Source organism: Vulpes vulpes, chromosome 1 (assembly GCF_048418805.1).
Source record: "Vulpes vulpes isolate BD-2025 chromosome 1, VulVul3, whole genome shotgun sequence".
NCBI classification, from domain to species: domain Eukaryota; kingdom Metazoa; phylum Chordata; class Mammalia; order Carnivora; family Canidae; genus Vulpes; species Vulpes vulpes.
In genome coordinates this window covers 90,609,238-90,633,413 of record NC_132780.1, presented here as the reverse complement: position 1 = coordinate 90,633,413, position 24,176 = coordinate 90,609,238, and the positions used below count along the sequence as shown (strand labels likewise).

The 24,176-nt window shown below is 36.4% G+C and overlaps 1 protein-coding gene, 1 long non-coding RNA gene and 1 pseudogene across 3 annotated transcripts in view; 2 read left to right on the top strand and 1 right to left on the bottom strand.

Annotated features, from left to right (window-relative positions):
• LOC140593883 (uncharacterized) overlaps positions 1 to 8,803 on the bottom strand; it is a 31,682-nt gene extending 22,879 nt beyond the window's left edge. The window contains exon 1 of the long non-coding RNA XR_011994243.1: positions 8,645 to 8,803. This is a non-coding gene — a long non-coding RNA (uncharacterized lncRNA). The remainder of the gene's footprint in view (positions 1 to 8,644) is intronic.
• Positions 8,804 to 8,932: 129 nt separating this feature from the next.
• On the top strand, positions 8,933 to 22,782 carry CCDC28A (coiled-coil domain containing 28A). 2 transcript variants are annotated; one of them, XM_025997906.2, is made up of 6 exons: positions 8,933 to 9,187; positions 13,284 to 13,483; positions 13,994 to 14,157; positions 16,935 to 17,089; positions 19,122 to 19,144; positions 22,213 to 22,782. In XM_025997906.2, exons 1-6 carry the CDS (start codon positions 8,933 to 8,935, stop codon positions 22,268 to 22,270), a joined length of 855 nt encoding a protein of 284 aa, XP_025853691.1. In that variant the 3' UTR covers positions 22,271 to 22,782. The 2 variants fall into 2 exon arrangements, with proteins under 2 accessions (XP_025853691.1, XP_072576064.1); XM_072719963.1 differs by having other exon boundaries at positions 20,001 to 22,782.
• LOC112919371 (BAG family molecular chaperone regulator 2 pseudogene) lies at positions 9,938 to 11,753 on the top strand (annotated as a pseudogene).
• Positions 22,783 to 24,176: the final 1,394 nt, after the last annotated feature.

Below are 24,176 nucleotides of genomic sequence, written 5' to 3'. Positions count from 1 at the left end.
TGAGCAGGGGTCTTTAGCAAGTCCACTCTGGCCACAACTGGGGGACACAAGAACTATGTCAGGACATCACAAATCTAAACAAGTTAAATAGAATTAACACTGATGTGGGGCAATATCCCTCCCACCTCTCCTTCCCTATTCATGTAGATAATCATGCAAAGTCAAATTCTTCTCCTTGTTAGTCTTCTTGTTGAGTCTCAGCTCAATAACTGGTCTTCACCCCATAAATCTCTTCCTCATACCCCACATACATGTACTGTCTAATCCACTTCTACTTCTCATTGACTCTTATCCAGTTACCTCTGGTAAACCTTTCTTCCTCTTTCTGACATCTTTAATTCCATTTATAACCTCCCAAATAACTCCACGATAGTTGGTAACCACCAAAGTGGTATTCATACTGCACTGAAATTAAGAAGAGACCTGCCATTTACTTTGAACTTTTCTAGGCTTAGTGAACCATACTGTGTACTACCCCAGACAGTGATCAGAGAGGTGTCACCTTCAAAACCTTCTCAGACAATTCCTTTACCTCTTTATTCTAAATTAATGTAACTGTGAGGGACAGTGGTTAAAGTGGCTACTGGCTGCCTCAAATCCCAGGCCTACTATCTAGTAGCTGTGTGACTCTGGGCAGCTATCTATCCTTTGTTCCAGTTTCCTCATCTGTGAAGTGGGATCATATGGAATCTGCCTCCTATGGTTATTATGCTTATTATGAGGATTAAATGAGTTCATTCATTTAAAGCCTTTAGAATGGCTTCTTGCACAGAGTGAGAGCAAAATAAATATGAGTCATTGATATTTTCTCAAATATGAATATTCAAAACTTTAAAAACTTTTCCTAATTCTTGCTCTTTAAAATACTTTTATTACATCAACCTTTAAAGAGAATTAAACTACAAATAGTGTTTCAGTCATATAACCAATTAAATACATTTTTACTAGGTAACCTGAAGATCTGACTAACACAATAATGATCCTATGGAAAGCTTGTTTTGAATTCAGAAATATCTGCAAATGAACTTTTGAAGAGCACTTTATCTGGAAGAGAAGGAATGCATACATTAAAAATGCAAATGTGTGGGGCACCTAGGTGGCTCAGTAGGTAAAGGCTCAAGTCTTGATCTGATTGAGCCCCACACTGGCCTCCACACTCAGTGGGGAATCTGCTTGAGATTCTCTCACTCTTTCTCCCCTCTGTCACTCCCCTTGATCGTGTGCGAGTGTGCTCTCTCTCAAATAAATAAAATCTTTCTTAAAAAATGCAAATGTGCATAAAACTATGACATATGATTTAATTTACCAGAAAATTCTTTACTTTTTTGAAATAGGGCTTATTTCATAAATAATTCATTTTTTTCTATTGACATAGCTGGTATGTATGAGTATCTCTGAAAAACATAAATCAGAGGTGAAGGGATCTAGGATCTCCTTGCTTATTCACAGAGCTTGGTTTTTACAATCAGATTCACAAATGCTAAAAAAAACACTGTGTTTGTATAAAATAGTCTCTTTAGACTATACCATCTGCACTTGCCTGAGGGGTCAGTTTCCTGAAAATAAGTTACTCAGCTAAAGAACTCTGCTCTTCATGGGTAGCCGGCAGCGTACAATGAGCAGAAGGTTGGACTTACAACAAGGAAGCTGATCCTACCAGCTACTTCCTTTCCATCTCTCCAAATAAGGAAACACCACGGTGTCTGGCAGACCTGGTAAAGTTATGCTTATTTTGGAATTAAAAACAACAGTATATTTGTTGGTAAGACTGCCAGATTTAGCAAAGAAAAATGCAGGAAAGAAAAATGCACAATGACCAGTTGAAGATGATTTTCAGATGAGGAATATTTAGTATGAGGATGTCCCAAATATTGCATGCAACTTATACAAATAAAGTATTCTTTGTATATCTGAAATTCACATTTAACTGATCATCTTGCATTTAATCTGGTCACCCTATTTGTTGGGCAATGATTTCTTTCTAGACATATTACTATTCACTCACTTTCTCTCTCCATGGCCTGTTCCTCCTCCCATACCCCCCCCCACATTTTCATACTTTGAAGGAATATATGTGTTTCATAAACAAAGTACCCAAATTTGTACTTATTGTCAATATTTTGGAAACTGCTTAAATTAGGGAACTACCAGTAATTTTTATTTATGTTGAAATTGGGGGGAAAGTCCATAATCTTATGTAATTATATTTTATTTCTTCTTTGGCTCTGTGCAATTATAGAAATAAACCAAGAATTGGATTTTTAATTCATTTAGGTTCTCGAAAGTTAAATGGAATCGGGTATCAAAACAATTTAACATGAGATAATACTGCCACCTGGAGATCAGAGGCAAGTATGACTAAGAATCAATCTAAATTCTAATTCTTGAAAGTAATCTGAGTTACGGTGACACTTAATTTAATAATAATGCCATCTGCCACTTGCCATCATATGGGTCCGATTTTTTCCTCATTTATTCATTCATTTAGTGAATATTTTCTAATCTTCCATTGTATGCCAGACACTAGGCTAGGCTTTGGGAATATAAAGATGTATAAAACTTAGTTCCTTCCTTGAGTAGCTAACAGAGTAGTAGGAGAGCCCAGCATATTATTAGGTGTCATCTCATGTACTCCTACCCTTTAAACTGAAATTGAAGGGTACCTGGTGGCTCAGTCAGTTGGGCAACCGACTCCTGGTTTTGGTTCAGGTCATGATCTCAGGGTTGTGATATTGAGCCCTGAGACAGGCATGGGGCTCAGCATGGAGTCTGCTTCATAGTCTCTCCTTCTCCCTCTGCCCCCTCCCCCACTCCCCTACTTGTGCCCATGAGCCCACTCTCTCTCTCTCTCAAATAAATTAATAAATAAAATCTTAAAAAAAAATAGTGAAGCAAAATTGAATATAATACTTGTCTTTATGTAGTGACAAACTCATCTCTTTTCCTTTTTCTAAGATTATATATAGCATAGACCATGGTTTGTAATTTTCCCAATCACCTCCAACTCTAATCTGCCTCACCTGAAATAATGGAGTTTATAGATCACTCTACTGTTACACACATACTGCTCTTGTTCTCCATGAATCTCCAAAGATGCAGAATACAATGTGTTTTTCTTGATTTTCATAATGATTAATTCATACAAAGCTTTGAGCTTGAAGGGGATTTATCTTGAAGTTGGAAGCATGGAAGACGTGTATGTGTCTGTGTAATTACAGCAACACTACAATTACAAATTGGACAATAGACTTCACTGACCTTTTTAAAGTCCTCTCCCTCTTACCACTTTGATTCTCCTTTCTCACTTTGCTGCTTTCTTTGCTGTCCTGTCTCTCAATATTTCCCGACCTCTACCCTCTACCACAGTGAACAATTCTTCTCACTTTATTACATAGAACAATTCAACTTTCTCAGTTTCATGTCCTCAAACTCAACCTCCTGCCCACTTGTGCATATCCAACTCTCATTGCTATATTATGATACACAATGGGCCATCTGCCTAGAGTTTCATCTCCTTTCTCCCCTATATAAGATTTATTTCTCCTTGACAGGAACTATGACAACTCTTAAAAGACAGAGTGGTAGCAATTTAGGTTTTAAATAACATTTTAAAATTTCCTTGTTAGATAGAGATATAAATAAGGTGTTATGAGGGCCCCTTCTACCCTTCCCTTCCTCCCTGCCTCCTTCCCTCCCTCCCCACCTTCTACTTTCTCTTCTATACCGTAAGCTATCCCTACAAGCATTTCTTACTAGCCTTGTGGTATCCTTTGGTAATACTACTAAACTTAAAGTTCAACAAAAGACAGAAAACTGATGGAAGTGTTGTTATGCAGTACAGCTAACTTCCTGGTCCATGGTATACTTTGTTTTCTGGTTAAGCCTATAACACAAGCCTTCTTCTAAAGCTGAAGTGTTCCTACGATAAGAACTTGGAGAAAAGATGTTAGAAAGATGAATTGTGCTCTTGCTAATATCTTGCTGATAATCATTCCCTAATCCTGTTAACTACTCTTGGCCTTAAAAAGGAAGTGTGAATATGAAATTGCATTAAAACATTTTGTAAAATCATAAACTAAAACCATCCCAAATATTAAGTTGAAAAAGAATTACTCAATTAACAATTTCCCTAAACTTTTGGATTAGTTTCGTCATCAGATCTCGTTATGAAGGCTGGTGTACCAAAACACAAATTGCCCAGCTAAAAGAGATGATTTGCCTGGGCATTAGGGATGTTATCTGATTGGCACTGTGACTAGGCCTTGATCTTTGGATTATGGAGTTTAAATAGGGATTGTGGAAATCACTTTACTTTCAAAAATAAAATTAGAGAACTTTATCAATTCACAACACATACATTTATTATCTACCTTATGTCACATTCTACGCAATGTGCTTAAGATACAAAATCAAAACAGATCTGCTCTCAAGGAACTTATGATCTAATGAAGAAAACAAATAAATTAAAGACCATATATGGGGCAGACTGGGTGGCTCAGCAGTTTAGCGCCACCTTCAGCCCAGGGCCTGATCCTGGATACCCAGCATCGAGTCCCATGTCAGGCTTCCTGCATGGAGCCTGCTTCTCCCTCTGCCTGTGTCTCTGCCTCTCTCTCTCTCTCTCTGTCTCTCATGAATAAACAAATAAAATCTTAAAAAAAAAAAAAAGACCATATATGTAAGAATTCTGTAAATGTTTAAGTCTTTGTAATTGGTCAGGTCTGTTATTTACCCTTTGTTTTTCCAAAGCAGCTACCAGTAAAATACAATTATAAGCATCTCTATGTTTACTTTTGAGCCTTTCACTAATGCTTACTTAACACGAACATTTTAGGGTAGACTAGTACCTTGGCATTCTTTCAGTATCATGAATATGGTGAGCTCATTTATGTTTTAGGACTTTGTTATTAGATGTTTCCTGAGCAAAGCATGCAAAGAAGCATTGAGTCTGACCTATCCCAGCCTAGGCATTCTGATATGGCAGGAAAAGTAGGGGGAGAAACACTTAGCAAATGATGAACAGGCTTCCAAACTAAAACAAAACAAAATAAAAAACCTCTTCCATCTAAGAAGTACAGGCACAACAAAGGGATGACTCTTTTTCCAGGCACTGAGGTAGAGTAGAAATTTTCTTTGGGTTGAGATATCTGCCTTTTCCTTTAGAATGTGACCTTCTCAAGGGGAAGGACAACACATGTTTGTGTTTCAAGAAACGAGGATGTAAAAAACACTGGCTTCCAAATCCATTCATCACCTGAGGACTTAAAAAAATATTCCTGATTCAAATGAAATGTGGAAAAAAGTGATGAATGACATTTATGATGCTATTGGAAATTTGAAGACTGACTGGATATTTAATAATATTAAGTAATTATTACTATTTCAGGAATAACAGTGATATTCTGGTTAAGTTTTTTTCTCTTATAGAAATCTATACTGAAATATTATAGATTAAATGATGTCTGGGATTTGCTTCAATATAATAGAGAAGAGGAAAAAATTTGGGAGGAAAAAATAAGATTGGTCATGAGTCAATAAGTAGATAACAGGTACTATTCTATCTTCTTTGAAACCTGTTTGAAATTTTCTGTAAGAAAAATTTTTTTAAAAAGAGTGATTCCTGAGTTCCCAAGAGTTTCTGACTTGTAAGTCTAGAATCTGTGAACCTGAACACTTGTATAACCATCACTACCAGGAGATTCACCAACAGCATCCTCCTGCCTATCTATGCTATAGAGTATATTAGTGGTGGGGCTAGAGATTGTTGATGATCAAAGCTCTTATGCTTTGCATATTGTCCTTAGGAAGAAAGCATCTGTTTAGAGTAATTTACACAAGGTGTCTATTTAACAATTAATCCAAAGGAGGGATTTTTGCAGTTTAAAGAAAATTCTAATAAATCTCAAAGAACAAAATTTCTTTCAAAGAACTCTAGATTTCAAGTAAAAGAATCACACGCCAAACTGGTACAGCCACTCTGGAAAACAGTATGGAGATTCCTTAAAAAGTTAAAAATAGAGCTACCCTACGACCTAACAATTGCACTACCATGTATTTAACCAAAGGATACAAAAATAGTGTTTTGATGGAGCACAGGCACCCCAATGTTTACAACAGCAATGTCCACAATAGCCAAACTCTGGAAAGGGGCCAGATGTCCATCAATAGATGAATGGATAAAGAAGATGTGATACACACACACACACACATACACACACATGATGGAATATTACTCAGCCATTAAAAATGAAATATTACCACCTACAACAATGTAGATGGAATTAGAGGGTATTATGCTAAGCAAAATAAGTCAGTCAGAGAAAGACAATCATCATATGATCTCACTCCTATGTAGAATTTAAGAAATAAAACAGAGGAGCATAGGGGAAGGGACGATGAAATAAAACAAGACAAAAACAAAGAGGGAGACAAACTCTAAGAGACTCTTTCTTACTCATAGGAAACAAACTGAGGGTCACTGGAGGAGAGGGGACAGGGTAACTGGATGATGGGCATTAAGGAGAGCACGTGATGTAATAAGCACTGGGTGTTACATACAACTGATGAATCACTGAACTCTACCTCTGAAACTAATAATATACTATATGTTAATTAACTGAATTTAAATAAAAAATTAAACTTAAAAAATAAAATTCAAATTAAAAAAAAGAAATCGCACTCTAAACTGTACCACTGTGGCTCTATCTCATGCACTCTGTCTCTAAATCAGTACAATTTGCCACACAGACTGCTTGCTTCCTCAAATTTGTCAATCTTGTTTGTGCCTAAAGACCTGTGGTTTAACCATATATTTTGCTGAAGGATGTTCTTCCTCTAGATCATTCCATGGCTGGCTCCTCTACTTCATTCATATCTCAACTCCTAAAGTTGCTTTTTCAGAAGGGCCCTCCCTGACACTCCCTCTTCAGTACCCCACACCTTGCAGTAACACCCTGTGAACTTAAGCTTTTATTTCAGAGCACTTTTCATTAACTGAAACTTTCTTGTTTACTAATTTATTGACCATCTCCTTTATCAAGACTGTAAGATCTCTCACTATAGGGCTCTTGTCCAAGACTTTGTTATAGATGTCCTCTGACCTCCTACAATAGTGTCTGGCCAAAATAGGGACTCGATACAGAACTTTGAAGACCTGAAATATGTACACATGTAAGGATACCTTCTTGCGTCCCTACATTATATTAGGGGTTGCAAATGCAAATACGACAGGGCTCAGACGAGTACTAAAAGCAGAAGGACTTAGGGAAAAACTAGAGAGCACAGGAAAGAGTGCTCGTCTGCTTGACTTACTGCTGCCAGGCTACAGTGTAGATCTAGTGTGGTCAGATCTTCCCATTATTATTAGAATGCCAAATGAATGGGATGACATCCATTTTTTTTTATTAGTTCCATTTTAACTGTTAGCAACCAATTTGAAAAATTAGAATAGCATGTGAATCAACAGTTTGCAAGCTCTGCTCATACAAATAAAATAACTCAGAGATTAGTTAAGAGACATTGAGAAAAGATATTGAGAATACTGTACCCTACAACACTGTTTGTAATGGTGAAAAATGGGAAACAACCTAAATATATCCATCACTGTAGGAATTTCCAAATAATGTGTGAGAAACTTCTTTGACACAATACTATACAGCTAACCAGATGAAGTCTAGACAGATGTATCAATGTGGATAGCTATCAAAAACAGAGTTAGATGAAAAAGCCAAGTTGTCGATCAATACACAAAATATAATAACATTCATGTGAATCTTCAAAAGCCCAGTCATACTATATATTGCTTATAAATATATAGTAATAGTGAAAGCATTCAAACCTAGATTAGCAAGCTGCTTATCAACTTTAAGACCATGCCTCTCACAAGTGAAGTAGAGTGGTACTGGGAATAGGGGCACGCACTTAATCTGTAATGTTCTATTTCTTTCATTAAAAAATATAAAATGAAAAAATTTAACATCATACCATTCTGGATGGTGGATACGTGGATGTTCACTTAGTCTTTCTTTTTAAAACATTTCTGAATCTTTAAAAATGGAAGGAGTAGTGGTGGCAAAACGTCCCAAACTAGAATACTTGACTTCTACTTTGCTCTGCCTTTCTAGAATTGATATATTGGTATCAATCTCTAGATACGGTTTCCTCATTAACAAATTCAGTAGAAATATGTGGTACTATTCGGAGTCTATAAGATCTAAAAACCTAAAACTATCCAGAGTCTCTAAAGATGTACAAACCTAAAACCTCCCCCACCCTAACACCACACGGGAAACGATACCCACCAGACTAGGGAATGAAATACGGATCTGTCCCCTCATTTAGGATAGTTCGTCTCTCACAATTCACAATTCCTTCTCAGGAAGAAATATGTAGAGCGGAAGAACTGTCTTGGTGACAGAGAGACGTGGATTTATTAGTCTTTCTGAGTGTCAGAGTCCTCATCTCTAAAACGGGGATTAAAACCCCTACCTCGTAGAATTGTAGTGAAGGTGAGAGATTAACATATGTCTATGGCCTGAATACAGTAGCTTTTAATTGTAATAAAATCGCATTTACGGGCTCGGCCCGGGGTCGTTAAGCAGAAACACTTTTCATGCCGCCTTCCATGCTAAAAAAGTTGGTTTACCTGGACACATCCGGGAGAGGGACTGGACTCAGTTGCTATGGCGACACTTTGGTTCCGCCTCCGGACTTGCTCGAATAGCATGCTGGGAATTGTAGTGCGTGGGAACTGACACTCACCCAGGGGGCGGGGCAGCTTCCGGAAAGGGCTCGGGGGTTTCCCGTCCTGCCTCCATCGCCACTCCTTCACCCCCCGGGCTTCTGGGCCACAGAACCCAAAATAAAAGCCCAACTATGAGTCTCCCCTTCCACGTCCGCCTAAAGTACAGTTGAGGACAAGACAGCGGAAGCAATGCGGTGCCAAGGGCGGAGACGGGAGCCGTACTGGTGGGGCAGGAAGAGGCCAGGCTCCCGCCAGGGGCACGGAGGCTCCGCCCCCTTGCGTCACTTCCGTAAACAAAAGGAGTTGTGGCGGCGCTGGGTCCGGGATGTGACCCCGGCTCTAGCTGCAGCAGTAGCGTCGGCGGCTGCAGCTGCGGCACTGATTTCGGAGACTCCGGGGTCTTTGCAGGTTGAGGAAGAGAACCCCCATCCTCTCCTTCCTCAGGTATGAGGTGGAAGCAAAGTCGCTCCCGCAGTGTCCCTTTTAGGCCCCTGCCGCCGCTCTGGTCACTGCTCACTCCGGGAAAGTCAAGGGTCACCGTGTGGGCAGACTGAGGAAGGGGAATGAGGTGAAGTCAAGAGGGACTCCTAGTGGTCCTGCTTGGAGGCTGTGCGTCCCTGGCACTCAGAACCAGTGTGTGAGTAACTGAGCAGTCTGGGAAGGCCTTCTCTAAAAGGTTCCTGGCTATGTGTATACGGGAAAGATTTCGGTTCTCTGTGGCAGAGATTTGCCTTCCAAAAATGGGTAAATTTCTAGTCCTGGCCCTTCAGTACATCGTAGTTTAAACCGCTATTGGGGACAGCCTGGGTGGCTCAGCGATTTAGCGCCGCCTTCAGCCCAGGGCCTGAGCCTGGAGACCCGTGGGTCGAGTCCCACGTCGGGCTCCCTGCGTGGAGCCTGCTTCTCCGTCTGCCTGTGTCTCTGCCTCTCTCTCTCTCTGGGTCTCTCATGAATAAATAAATAAAATCTTTTTAAAAATTTAAAATAAACCACTATTGGTTTATTTGCATAGCTTTACTCCCTCAGGTTTTGGGGTTTTTTTCTTTTTCTTGTTTCACCAAATGTGTATTAGCATCATTAAACTCGAGGTTGAGTGTGTTTATGTGTATCACAAATTTATACAGATCCTTGTCTCTATTCAGTTGCTTATTAAAATTCCTTTTACCTTGTGTTGTATGCTGAAACAACGCCAGAATGTCTGTTCTGTTACTAAAAATGTATCTTAAAGAAAAATTGTTAGCCACGATTTGGATGAATTTGCCCTTGGTATCTGGGATTAAAGACTGGTCATTAGAGCCTTTCCTTTAAACCCTTTGCTGCTTTTTGAGGTATCATAGTGCCTGTTATGATTGTTTAGATCCACCTTGAGCCCACTAATCTGAAATGGTTTAAAGTCCAGTGCTGGTTAAAATCCAGTGGAAAAAATCTGTTCTCACTAAAGTTCTCAAAGAATTATGTTAGGAGTCTAATCAGTGAATTTGAATCTTTTGGAACAGTCATAGCATGGTTACATTCATCACAGTGTACACAAAAAGGGCTAATACTGCTAAGGCACTTTATAGTCTGATGAGGTAAATAGCCATGTAAATTTCTCATGATATATGAAACAATATAATTAAGAATTTAATAGTATGTGAGAAGCCTGGGTGGCTATGTGGTTGAGCATCTACCTTTGGCTCAGGGTGTGATCCTGGGGTCCTGGGATCAAGTCCCACATCAGGCTCCCTGGGGGGGAGCCTGCTTCTCCCTCTGCCTGTGTCTCTGCCTCTTTCTCTGTGTCTCTCATGAATAAATAAATCTAAAAAAAAATTTAATAGAATGCCTAGTTTAAAAATGTAGGATATTTTTAGGTGGATGACTGTTAGGAAAATAAAACTGATTAATACATGAAATAAGGGGAAAATAATTGGGTCTGTGTTCTCTATGGAAGGGCGGCCTGGAGCTTCACAGTGTAACTTTTGATACTAGCAAACCTAAACATATATAATACAGTTTCCTGTATCCTTGGAAATAAGTAAAGAAAGTTATATTCAAAACAGTCGTGGAACAAGTTTAATTTTACAGAACTTCAGTTGATCAAGGAACTAGAACCAGTATTATCCCTAAGGTGAAACTGAGTTTCTGCTTGGTAGTTGAAATATGGTTTCTAGTTGTTAATTAAAATGCAGATACCTCATATGGGTTAGGCCAAGATCAACACAAAAGCAGCCAATTTCTGCTGCTCCTCCTCCATGGCGGACCACTCCAGCCGCCTGCTGGAGAGCCTGGACCAGCTGGAGCTCAGGGTGGAAGCTTTGAGAGAAGCCGCAACTGCTGTTGAGCAAGAGAAAGAAATCCTTCTGGAAATGATCCACAGCATCCAGAATAGCCAGGATATGAGGCAGATCAGCGACGGAGAAAGAGAAGAATTAAATCTGATGGCAAACTGTTTGATGGGATGAACCCTCACCGTTGAAGTTTCAGTAGAAACAATCAGAAACCCCCAGCAGCAAGAATCCCTAAAGCATGCCACCAGGATTATTGATGAGGTGGTCAGTAAGTTTTTGGATGGTTTGAGAAATGCCAGGAGTCACTTGATGTCCCTGTACAGTGCATATTCATCTGAGGTACCACCGGGGCCTGTTGACCAGAAGTTTCAGTCCATAGGAATTGGCTGTGTTCTTGAAGACCAGAAGGAAATTAAGAGAAGATTAGAGACCCTGCTTAGAAATATTGAAAACTCTGACAAGGCCATCAAGCTGTTAGAGCATTCTAAAGGAGCTCGTTCTAAAACTCTGCAACAAAATACTGAAGGCAAATTTAATTAGTTTTGAAACATAAGAGCATTTAAAAATAATGGCATAAAAATGATTAAACACTAGTTCTTTGTGTTAAGCATAACCTTTGATATTGATTGTTGTTTGAGATGAGGAAAATACTCCAGTGTCGTTTTGTGAATGATACAATTAAAACTAGAAATATTTTAATTATCTTTATAGAAGTTTTTAGATTGAATTCTTGTCTTGCATTAGGCTCTAGCACCTAATATATATATATATATATATATATATATATATATATTTTTTTTTTTTTTTTTTTTTTTTTTTTTTACTATTCTGTGGATGAATGCTTAGTATATAGGAGAGAGTAACTGCTCAGCCTGGGCACAAAGCATTATTGTTCTGTCCTGGGCTTTGTCTGGCATGGAGATACTCGGGCACATGGGGCATTAGGTTGACTAGAAATTCTTGACATTAGGCAGCACACAAACTTACCACCACACATTTACTGTTAACTACATGGTGTGCTTAAAAGGACAAAAGATATCACAAAGTAAGAAACTTTCCCTACATAATCTTTTTCAGAAAGCGTTTTTTTTTTTGGACATTTGTATATTTAAGATTTAAGCATCTGATAATATGAATATAAGTCTTGAAATATATAAAGGCTTGGCATAAAGTGTGAGAGAATTCAACTCTAATGTTATCACTGTGAACAACTATATGTCCACCTCATCTTTTTCCAAGTGTATAATTTCTCTAAATTTTTAATCATTACAAAAATACAGTGTTGTACATTGCCTTTAAAAAAAATGCTGCTATAAAGTCTAATTGTCAACTTTAAAACCTCTATTCTGTATGGTTGTATAATTTACTTACCTATTCCCCTTACTAGACTTTTAGGTTGTTCTAATTTGTTGCTTATTCCTGCAACATATTTATATACAGAGACTTTTTTCCTTCTTTGTTTTTTATTTTCTTTATATAAATTCCCAGTAGTGGGACTTACTGAGTCAAAGGTATATATACATTTTCAAGCGTTACATCAATTTATACTGTCTTCAGTAATTAAAGAGTAGCTGTGTCATTAGAAAAAAAAATGCAGATACTTCTTCAGTTGTATCTGTATCTGTTTGAATCTAGTTGGTTCTTCTAAGAATAAATTTTAGCAGGGAGATCTAAAGACCACCTAAATCTTGAGTGGGCTGAGAATATCACATGGCTATTTTGTTTATTTTTCATGTATTGTTTCCCTTCTATAATGAGGCTTTTTGAGGACAGAGACTTTGTCTTTTTCACTACTATCTTCCCAATATCCAGAATAGCACCTGGCATGTGGAATAGTGTAAATATTTGTGGGGTGAGTGAATAAAGAAAATGGTGAAAAAAATTTCTTACAGATTTTGCTTAGGGCTTCTGTGGCTTCTGTATATATAGCACAGCAGCTAGATCTTTATTCTGAGGCACCTTGGTGACTCAGTCGGTTGAGTGTCTGCCTTCAGCTCAAGTCATGATCTCAGGGTCCTGGTATCGAGCCCCACATCGAGGTTCCCTGCTCAGTGGGAAGTCTGCTTCTTCTACCGCTGCCCCCCCCCCCCCACTCATGATCACTCTCTCTCTCAAATAAATAAATCTTTTTTAAAAAAGGATCCTTATTCTAACTTTATCTAATGGCCACTGAAATTCTTGATCATCTTTCCTCCTATGAAGTGGGTCTTTAAAAACCCCTTTCATTTTTGCATATTCTAGCATATATGTATAATTTTGCTGTATTTCCTTAGGTCATAAGAAGCTGGCCTTGGTGCAATAAGGAACTTAGAACAATGGAGGAGCGGAAAGTGAAGAGGAGGAGTCCTAAGTCTTTTAGTGCCCACTCTACTCAGATTGCTAGTGCCAAAAAAAATGCCATTCCAGTTAGTAAAAGCACGGGGTTTTCAAATCCTGCATCACAGTCAACTTCACAACGACCAAAGTTAAAAAGGTGAATTATTTTCTTTTATATTATCACAGCAAAATGCTATCAGAGTAAATACTGAATCCAATAATTCCTATAACCCTTTTTTTCTCTTGGCTTGACTTTTTAAACAGTTGAAGCATGTATTATCATGTGTGATTTTAGAGAAAAATAATGAAGGTTACAATGTGTAGGGATTAGAACATGCAGAATGAATGATTGGTTTGAACACCCTTACTTTGTCTCCTATTAAAATAGAATGAGAAAATTTGTAGACAAAGTTGATGCACTAGCCAGAAAAGGAATAAAAAATATACAGGGTTTTTGTTGTTGTTGTTTTGTTTTGTTTTTTTAACTAATTTAGGAGCAACAGGTTTAAATGTGATATAGGATATTGCTGAATGTGTGTGAGTATTTTGTAGTATTAGATATTTGGAAAGCAAGATAATATATCTTAAGTATATTATATATATGTATATTTTCTCTTTTTAAAGATAATCATATGCAGTTAATGTTTTTATTGCATCATCTTTGCAGAGTGATGAAAGAAAAGACCAGACCTCAGGGTGGAGAAGGAAAAGGTGCACAGCCTGCTCCCATTCAGCACTCTTTTCTCACCGATGTCTCAGATGTTCAAGAAATGGAGAGAGGGCTTCTCAGCCTTTTGAATGATTTCCACTCTGGAAAACTTCAAGCATTCGGCAAGCCATAGATATTTCCCTTTGTTTTTCTTTTCAAGATGTTTGCATCCTATTTTTTGCATTTGTTTTGCCATTCCTTTTAAAAGTATCATTTTCTTTTATTAAAAAAAAAAAAAAGAGTCCAGAGGCATAACATGCAATCATCCTATATTTCATTTGTCATGGTCGTGGACTATAATTTTGTCCAGCATGGAACCCTACACAGAGCTCAATCTCACAACCCTGAGATCAGGACCTGAGCCAAAATCAAGAGTCAGACGTTTAACCAACTGAGCCACCCAGGCTCCAGGAAAAGATTTTTTTCTTTAAAGAAAGAAGGGTTTAAAAAAAAAAAAAAAGAAGGGAGGGTTAGGGATAGGGATACCTGGGTGGCTCAGTGGTTGAGCATCTGCCTTTGGCTCAGGGCATGATCCCGGGGTCCTGGGATCAAGTCCTGCTTCTCTCTCTGCCTATGTCTCTGCCTCTCTCTCTCTCTCTCTGTCTCTCATGAGGAAATAAAGGGAAGGTTAGTTGAAATGTTAAAGTAGGATTGCTATTATGAAATAACTATCCTGAAAGTAACAAACAAAAGGAATATTCTTTGTCAGTTAAATATTTAAGACTTAATGTTTTAGTTTGGGAAAGTCCCAAGATCATTTTTCTTTATCCTTTTAAGCCTAAACTTATTTCTTGCCCACCATTCCTCATTTTTGAATTTAAAAGAACCTGATTTTCTTGTTCTTTCATGAAGAACAGTTAACTGATTGTTTCATTAAAAATTCTGAGTAGATATTTTTGTATGAGTTCACAAAGCATATAGTTAGAGCTTTTGTATTCAGCTTGCAACTCACCTTATAAGCCTTTTTTGATAGAATTATGTCCCTGTATTTTTTATAAAGCGATTTGAAAATTATTGAATGCACACATACAGAATCTCACACAAATGCAAAAGTGTTAACATATATGCTGGTTTTTTGAGGCCACCACTACCAACAAAAAGATAAATAACCAAATAGAAAATTGGGTAAAGGCCCTGAAAAGAGCAATTCAACTGCTTAACAAACACAGACGCAATAGCAATCAAAGAGATATCACCTCATACCACCAGACTGGCAAAATTAAAAGACTTGTAATACCTATTGCTGGTGGAATTCAGAGAAAAGAGTTCTTTTATAAATTGCTGATGATACTAGGATTATGTTTGAAAGTTTTCTTTCTTTAACTTTTCTCATCAATCCTGCCTGGGAATCAGTGAGCCCATCATATCTACCAACTCATTTTCATCAGAAGGAATATTTTTTCTATTGCTAGTTGATTTCTCCTCCATCTGTTCCTTTTTATTCTTTTGGAGTTTCTGTTGTTCTCATGTTAGATCACATGGATCTCTTATGATTTCTGCTTCTTTATATTTTTACTTTATATTCTTCCCCACCTTTTCTCTCTCTCTCTCTCTCTATATATATATATGTTACATAGAGATACATTTATATGTCTGCCAATATATACATATGTGTACACACACACACACACACCTCTCTTTTAGGGTATTTCTTCCACTTGACCTTCCAGGTTATGGTTAATTATTGAAAAACATCATTAAAGTAAAGGAAATATGAGATATTTTCTGTGAGAAAAGAATTATTTTTAAAGAGCTGTAACTAGCTTCAAAATTATCAGTAGTTAATTTAATATTGTAGGTGTTGAAGATGATATAAAGCTAGCTGGAGGAAATTAATAGTGTAATTTACATAAATTCTTGTTGATTTAAGATATATGTACTTCAACTTCTGAGCTATAGTATACCTCTGAGAAAACGAGAGTTTTTTTGAAAAAAAAATTTTACTTTCAAGAAGCTGTAAGGGCTAGGAGCACCTGGCTGGCTCAGTCAGTGAAACATGTGACTCTTGATCTTGGGGTTGTGGATTCAAGCCCCACATTGGGTGTAGAGGTTACTTAAAAAATAAAATTCTCTAGCAAAATAAAAGGTTGTTGAGGCTATACTTAACTATATAAAAATATGTAATATATACTGTATATATATTAGCTGCCCTGAGCAGATAATACCACCTCAGACAATTCTAGTCAATAAATAGTGTAAGACCTGTCCTTTAGCATTTAAGCTATCTTGCACTAATGGGTATACAACTGAAAATATTACATTGTATTTCTCATGCTTCATAAATATTTTCATTTATATTTCTTAAAGGAGGCATACATAATTGGTGACAAAAATGAGTCATGGTTGAAGCTCTTATAGGATTCTCAAGTTCCGTCATTATTATAAAATGTGAGGTCATTCGGTTAAAATGGCAGTTGTCAAATTGAACATGATTAGATGACGCTATTGCTTCTAGAAATGATATTACTATTGAAAAAAGAATTTCCTTTACCTAAAGGATGATTTTTGGGTTTTGTTTTGTTTTGTTTTAATTTTTAAAATATTTTATTTTCAAGTGATGCCCACCCCCAACATGGGTCTTATACTCAAAACCCTGAAAACAAGAGTTGCTGCCTGCACCAATTGAGCCAGCCAGGTGCCCTGATGATTTTGTTTTTTACAGAAAATCTTTCCTATCTTATTTTCTTAGTGCCCACAGACATTTCTTAGATTATCATTGTTTTCGTGGCCAGAGATTTGATTTGTGATTATACACAGAAAATATGCAGTTATTAACAATGTAACTTACAAAAGAAAGAAAGCTAATTTCTTGTGAACACCTTGAGTTTAAAAGTTTTTCCTCCAGGCAGTTAGTTTGAACTATCCTAATCTTTATTAATGTTCTGGGATGTTCCCCCAGGAAATGAATGTTCCATCGAACAGATGGAGCATGTTCGGGGAATGCAGGAGAAATTAGCTCGTTTGAATTTGGAGCTCTATGGGGAGTTAGAGGAACTTCCTGAGGATAAAAGAAAAACAGCCAGTGACTCCAATCTAGACAGGCTTCTGTCTGATGTGAGTATAATTCTTTTTCTTTATTCTTTCTTTCATAAACATTTTTTATTGAAAGTTCATCGTTTTAATCATTTTAAAGTATACCATTTAGTGGTTTTTGGTACATTCACAGTGTTTTGCAGGCATCACCTCTGTCCGATTCTAGAATATGTTCATCACTCCCAAAAGAAACCCTGTCCCTCTCAATCCTCCCTTCTCTTCATCCCCTTAGCAACCATTAATCCAGCCTATTCTGGATATTTCATATAAAGAGAATCACACAGTATGTGGCTTCTTATGACAAGGTTCTTTCACTTAGTGTAGTATTTTCAGGTCTCATACACATTGTATTCTACTCTTTTTTTAAAAAAAGAAATATATTTCAAATAAATTGTCATATATACATCTATACATACATTCTGAGAATGCTGGCAAATCTAAAAGTGAAAGATTTACTTCTGTACATATATGATAAGATCTTAACATATAAACGATCCTGACATGATTAATATATTTTCTATTATTCACTCAGATGATGGTTACTTATTTCTAAATACAGAACCGTATTTGGTGTTTACGGTAATTTAGTACACTGCCATGTGTATTAGCATGCTAAAGCTGCCACAACAAAGTGCCATAGACTCGGTACATCTGAAATTCATTCCACACAGTTCTGGAAGCCCAAAGATGGAGGTCAAGGTGTCGTCGGCAGAGCTGGTTTCTTCTGAGGCCTCTTCCCTTGGCTTGTGGGTGGCCATCTTCATCTTTACATGGCATTCACCTTTTTATGAATGGGTTGCCTATGTCCAAATGTCCTCCTCTGGTAAAGACAACCAGTCATCTGGATTAGGGCCCACCCTAATGACCTCATTTTAACTTACTACATCTTTGTAACACCCTATCTCCAGATACATTCTGAGGTATTGGGGATTAGGCCTAAAATGTATGAGTTTGGGGAGGACATAGCCCTGTCTGTAACACTACGTTTGATTTTTATACTGAAAAGTATTAATGAAATTTGCCTCTTTAAACCTTTTCTTGAGAGCAGCCCAGTGGCTCAGCGGTTTGGCGCCGCCTTCAGCTCAGGGCATGATCCTGGAGACCAGGGATCGAGTCCCACGTCGGGCTCCCTGTCTGGAGCCTGCTTCTCCCTCTGCCTGTGTCTCTGCCTCTCTCTCTCTCTCTCTCTCTCTCTCTGATTCTCATGAATAAATAAATAAAATCTTTAAAAAAAAACAACCAAGAAAAACCTTTTCTTGATATAAAAATAAACTGAATTCAATGTACTTTAATTTCAGAATAGTTTCTGTATTCACTAATGACAAAAAGGTTTCATTTCTGTTGGTTTTCTTTATCCTTTGAATAAGTAAATGTAAGGGAAATGGTAGGCCCAGACTTTCAGAGTTTCAAGCCTACATGTTTTATTTCATATCTACTATGTTCAGTCTTACACGTATTTCCTTTTACTTGTTCCTCTTAATAAATACAAGTTTAATTTGCAGTACATTTAGGAAAGTGACTGTGATATAGAGAGAACACTGAATTTGAAACCAGAAAGCCTTTGTTTAGTCTGGGATTTGCATTTCAGTTATATCTGAATATTGTCAATTTAGTTAACATTTCTGTAACTTTGATTTTCTCCTCTGTAAAATAGGTGTGATTAGTTCTACCTCATCCTGAAAATTGAATGATATGTGAAATCTTTTAATAATCCACAAAAGTTTTTAAAGATTTTGATCATTAAAATGGCAACTTTTAAAAACTAATAATAGAGATTATTATAATTATTCATGGTTCTAAGAATCTTTATAAAACTCTAGTTTTTATTACCTGGTTTCTCTCCTCATATTTGTGTTTAATAAATGTTAACGATACTTTATAATTACTTTGTATAAGTGAATTTCCCAACCCGGAAATTTTTGGAAAGTTTTTTCAGTATTTACTTTTTCATTTAAAGAAAGCTTAAATGAAAAAATAGTTTATTTTAAAATGTGTAAACAATTATCTATTTAAGATATTTTTCTTATAAAAGTTAAATTTGTTTCTGTTACAGTTAGAAGAACTGAATTCTTCCATGTATCCTTTTGCCTAATATCAACAGTGAAAAGTTTACAAATTATAACATCTGGTTATAACTTCTGGTTATAAATTATAACTTCTGAAGAGCCCTGCTGTTATTTACTGAGGCCATTTCTCTTCCCTTTTGGTTTCCAAATGACATTTTCAGTTGTTTTTTGTATGCTGCCATTTTGTTTCTGGTTTGTTCTGCTTTGCTTTGTATTGTTTTTGGAATTTTAAAACAAATCTTAAAAAAATTAAGAGATTTGAGGATTAGGCTAGTTGCCATGGAAATTATTTTGAATCTTGGATTCTTAAGTTAAATAGCAGTTGGATATATAGACATAATATGCCAAACTTAATTTACTATCATTACATAGAATACTTTAGATGTAAATAAAAGTGTATTATAGAAGTAGCTTAAAGGAAATCACCAAAACACATGTAAAATATTTAGGTTTTAACTTTTCAATTTGGAGCAATTATTGCAGGAATTTTTCAAAATGTATTTTTGGATATAGTCCTAGGCACAATGTGAGATATATAAGAACAATAAGAAATTTTATCCTGTCTATAAAATAATTTTAGAGTTTAGTCCTTTTGGACTAAATAATGAGATACTGAAAAGGATGCTGGTTGTAGAGTCCAGAGATTTGATTTTTGAAATTTGGTTTTGATAATTTTGATAACTAACCTTGGATAAATAGTTTAACATCTCAAAGCGTCCTCTGTACTATACTGTAATTGCTACATGTAATGATGTGTATATGAAATTTTTCAAAATGTAGAATATGTGTGTGTGTATATATGTATATATATATATATACAAATTATTATTACTCTTAACACATACTGTTATTGTTAAAAATTGCAGTAACAATGAAGAAATAGAGAAGTAAATACAAATCCAGTAATAACAATTAAATAGTTCATCTTATTTGAGTACTTATTACTTGCCAAATATTTTATGACGGGCTTTACATGCATTTTCTCATCTGGTCCTATTCTTGTAAGTAGGTGGTGGTATACTTACCATTTTACAGATGAAGAAAATAAGATTTTGAGAAGCCACATAAACTGTGGGCACATTAATGTGAAACATCATTGCCAAGAAGGACTTACATTTGAGGATTAGATATGAGCTAACTATGAGTTTTCTCTTCGTAGTAGTTCTTTTTTCTTTCCTTATTTTCATTCTGAGCTTTATATTCTATGCTTTTCTTTCTGTGCAGATGACACATCAGTTTAGGAACTGAGTTTCTGTTAAACATTAGGTTTATTTATCTTACCACTTGACTTGATTCGACCACAACAGTTGAACAAGGAAACATGATAGAATACAAGAGCATGGGCTTTGGATTGCTTGGTTTCAAATCTTGGTAAGCAGGTGTGTAACCTTGAACAAAGTTTGGCAACCCTAGTTTCCTCATTTGTAATAATTGTTCTCTCTGTATTCAGACTTTCCCTCCTAATTTCCCTTTCTGTCATCAGTTGCTTCTATTATTTCAGTCTCCAAGATTATTTAAATTCCTCCTATGACTATATCAGACATTGCTACTTAACCATGGCACTATCTGCCATTGAGCCTGGATGTGGGCAGGAAATTATTTGCCATTTCTTAATTACAGTTAGTTGTCAGGCATCATCAATTCTGCCTTTTATTCTTCCTTCATTCCCTACCCTCATCACTTTATTCCATAACCTTTCCAATTTCTTCTGTTCTAACCCTGGAGCTGCCATACTGTCCAATATGGTAGCCACTAGCCATGTAGCTACTAAGCATGTGAAATGTGGCTAATATAAACTGAAATGTGCTAGAACTATAATTTGTACACTGATTTCAAAGATTTAGCATGAAAAAATGTAAAATATCTCAATATTTTTTATAATGATTATGCTGATAGTTTTTTGATATATTAGTGTAAATTAAATATATTTTTAAAATTATATCTGTGGCTTGCATTATATTTCTTTTGCACAGTACTGCTGTAGACTTTAGACAATACCAGTAAATTATTCTTCCTAAAAACATCACTGTCCTCTTGCCATTCCTATTTCAGACCAAGTTTTTTGTTTTTCGTTTTTTTTTTTTTACCATGTCAGATTTTCAAGGCTCTCCATAGTATGATCACAGCCTACTTACTGTTATATTTTTCATTATCTTTCATTCCCACTAAGCTGATTCTCTGGATTTCTGAGAACACACCATGTACATGCTTACCTTAATGCCTTTGTTCAGGTTGTACTTCCTAGAGTTGCTCTGCTCCCCCTTTCCCTTACCAAATAACACCAAAGCTGACTATTTCCATATAGCATTTTATTTGTACCTTAAACTAGCATTCTGTCTTATTTCATTATCTGTTGATTTTTGTATGTGTTAAATTTCCGCTTTCCAACTGGACGAGAATGTCTTTGGCAATACTCCTGTCTATATACTTTAGTAACCTTTGCCATATGTGTATTGCTAGCTTTTAGTTGTTCTCAGTGTATCTATAGCATTGTTTGAATTGGGGCTTGAAAAAGTAGGTAGCAGGTGGATCTATAGAGAGAGATGAAAGAGGAAAATGAAAGACATTAATGATAAGGAAAGGGAATAATACCTACAGGAATTCCATTCTGTTTCTAGTCTTCTTAAAGAATAATTCAGAGGATTATAGAAAAAGTTTTAGAGCTATGATTTTATTTTATTTTTTGACTTTTACAAAGAAATCGTTTTCCCAAAGATGATAAAGTGGTGTTGTCCTCTTAAATTATTATTTTTTTAATCTGGTAAGTTTTCATATTTGCCTCTCATCAGTTACTTACCATGAAAATTATTCTTGCCACATTGATATAAATCTGTGCTCTGTTAGAACCTGTAACATAATCTTGATTTAGTGACTTTTAAGTCTTCAAATTCTGGATATAATTACTTCACTACGTTTAAAAATTGTCTTATCACATCCAAGTTTCTCAGGAGCTTTATGGGCACTTTCCCTTTAAACATATTTCTTTTTAATACCTCTCATAGCTCCTGAGCATGATTTCCCATAATTTAAAAGAAGCCCTCATTATAGAATGAAAATCTTCTTAACTGATGAATCCAGACAAAAACTACATTTGGCAGATGCACAAGATGTCCCAAATACTTCTTCTACCAGCTAAAATGACATGTGGTTGCTTTCTTGTGGTTTGAAGAAAAACAGCATTTTTTACTTTTCCAGCTGAATCCAGTAGCAGAATCATCTTCCACAACAAGGAATAAAGTCATTAAAGTGCCAGTGCAATGATTGTTTTCACTACTGCTTTTAGTAAATTTGACTTGCTGTTATTCGCCATAACCGGAGCCTCGGCCTTGTTGAAGGTTTAATCAGGAAATATGATACAGAGGCTGTGCTGCTATGCTTTCTATTGTTGCCTTATGGGGGTTATACTTGAAATGCAGTGCGCAAAATGTTATTAATAGGGCTGAAGGTTTATCCTTCCTGAGCTCACCAAACTTAGTCCGTGTTGATTATAAGTTGATGATGCACAGGCTTTTTGTGGCAGCCCTGCTTCAGTTTACGTTAGACAATCAGTACACACACTGGTGTGTTTTCCAGTGGCCAGTGCCAACAAAATGTTAAATGAGTATTTGTGAGATTTGCTATTTTTAATAAAGTGATCATTTTAAATTAGTCTTTATTGTTTTATTTTGAAGAAACCTGTAGTCCTCAGTCTGGGAATACAAGAGTTCAGTCCTCAAAAGTAAGCTGTGTTTATAAAATTTTAGGTTACATAATTTTCTTCCAGATTTTGCACCTTTTGCACATTTCAGTATTGGTGTTAGTTATGAAAAGATCATGGACTTTAAAATTGGACCTTGTCTTGAATCCCCATTCTGCCTCCTTAGCTTTGTATTCATGCCCATTTACTTAGCTTCTTTGGGTTTTTTTATTTTTCCTCTAGAAAATGAGATTAATAACCAACTTGTAGTAGTTATTAGGAGAAAGTAAAAAAGCATGTATAAGATGCATATCACAACAGCTAACACCAGTAATGTACAGCAAAAGTTAATAATTACCCATTTTACAACAGCTTTTTTGAAATAAACACCATAAAATATACCTATTTTTTTTTAAGATTTTTTATTTATTTATTCACGAGAGACAGACAGACAGACAGAGAGAGAGAGGCACAAACACAGGCAGAAGGAGAAGCAAGCTCCACACAGGGAGCCTGATGTGGGACTCGATCCGGAAACTCCAGGATCATGCCCTGGGCCGAAGGCAGAGCTAAACCGCTGAGCCACCCAGGGATCCCCCTAAAATATACCTTTTAAAGTGTACAGCTCAGTGGTTTTTAGTGGATTCAGAGTTGTGCACCCATCACCATAACCTAATTGTAGAACATTTTCATCACTTCCATCTTTCCAAAAAAAAAAAAACCCATTGGCAATCATTCCCCATTTCCCAAACCTCCCAGCCACTGGCAACCAGTAATCTATTTCCTGTCTATGGATTTGCCCAGTCTCAACATTTTGTATAAATGGAATCCTACATGATTTTTTATGACTCACTTATTTTACTTACAATATTTTCAAGGTTTCAGGGTTCATCTATGTTGTAGCATGGATCAGTACTTATCTCATTGTGTGGTATGCCACATTTTGTTTATTCACTCATAGCTCAGTTGCCTTCACATTTTGGAAGAGGCCCATGCTGCTTCCTCATTTCCAAGACAGAGAAATCACCTAATTTGGGGTGGGAGAGGGAAACCCATTGAATGATACAAATTTTAGTAATTTGAGCAATTTTTGGCATTCTGAGTTCAAAGAATTTTGATCAATTTATCTAATCAGTCTTTTTGATAACCCCTTTTAAAAATGAGAAAGTTAGCAGAACATTAAATACAATCTTGTAAACTTTTCAATTGGGTGGAGAGAACAAGGGATTCCAGGGTGGGGAAATAGCATTCTAGGGTCTGACAGAGCAAAAGGAAATTTTGCCATGTGACATGTTTTTCTTGGATGGGTCCTGAGACAGTAAAGCAAAAGCTGTTTCCTGTGGATTAGTGACAGAGTATCAGATTG

Excerpts from the sequence above, each read along its gene's own strand:
- CCDC28A (XM_025997906.2), top strand. The coding sequence starts at position 8,933 with ATGCGGTGCCAAGGGCGGAGACGGGAGCCGTACTGGTGGGGCAGGAAG. Across the intron at positions 9,188-13,283 it reads CCCATCCTCTCCTTCCTCAG|GTCATAAGAAGCTGGCCTTG; the intron begins GTATGAGGTGGA and ends GTATTTCCTTAG. Across the intron at positions 13,484-13,993 it reads CAACGACCAAAGTTAAAAAG|AGTGATGAAAGAAAAGACCA; the intron begins GTGAATTATTTT and ends TCATCTTTGCAG.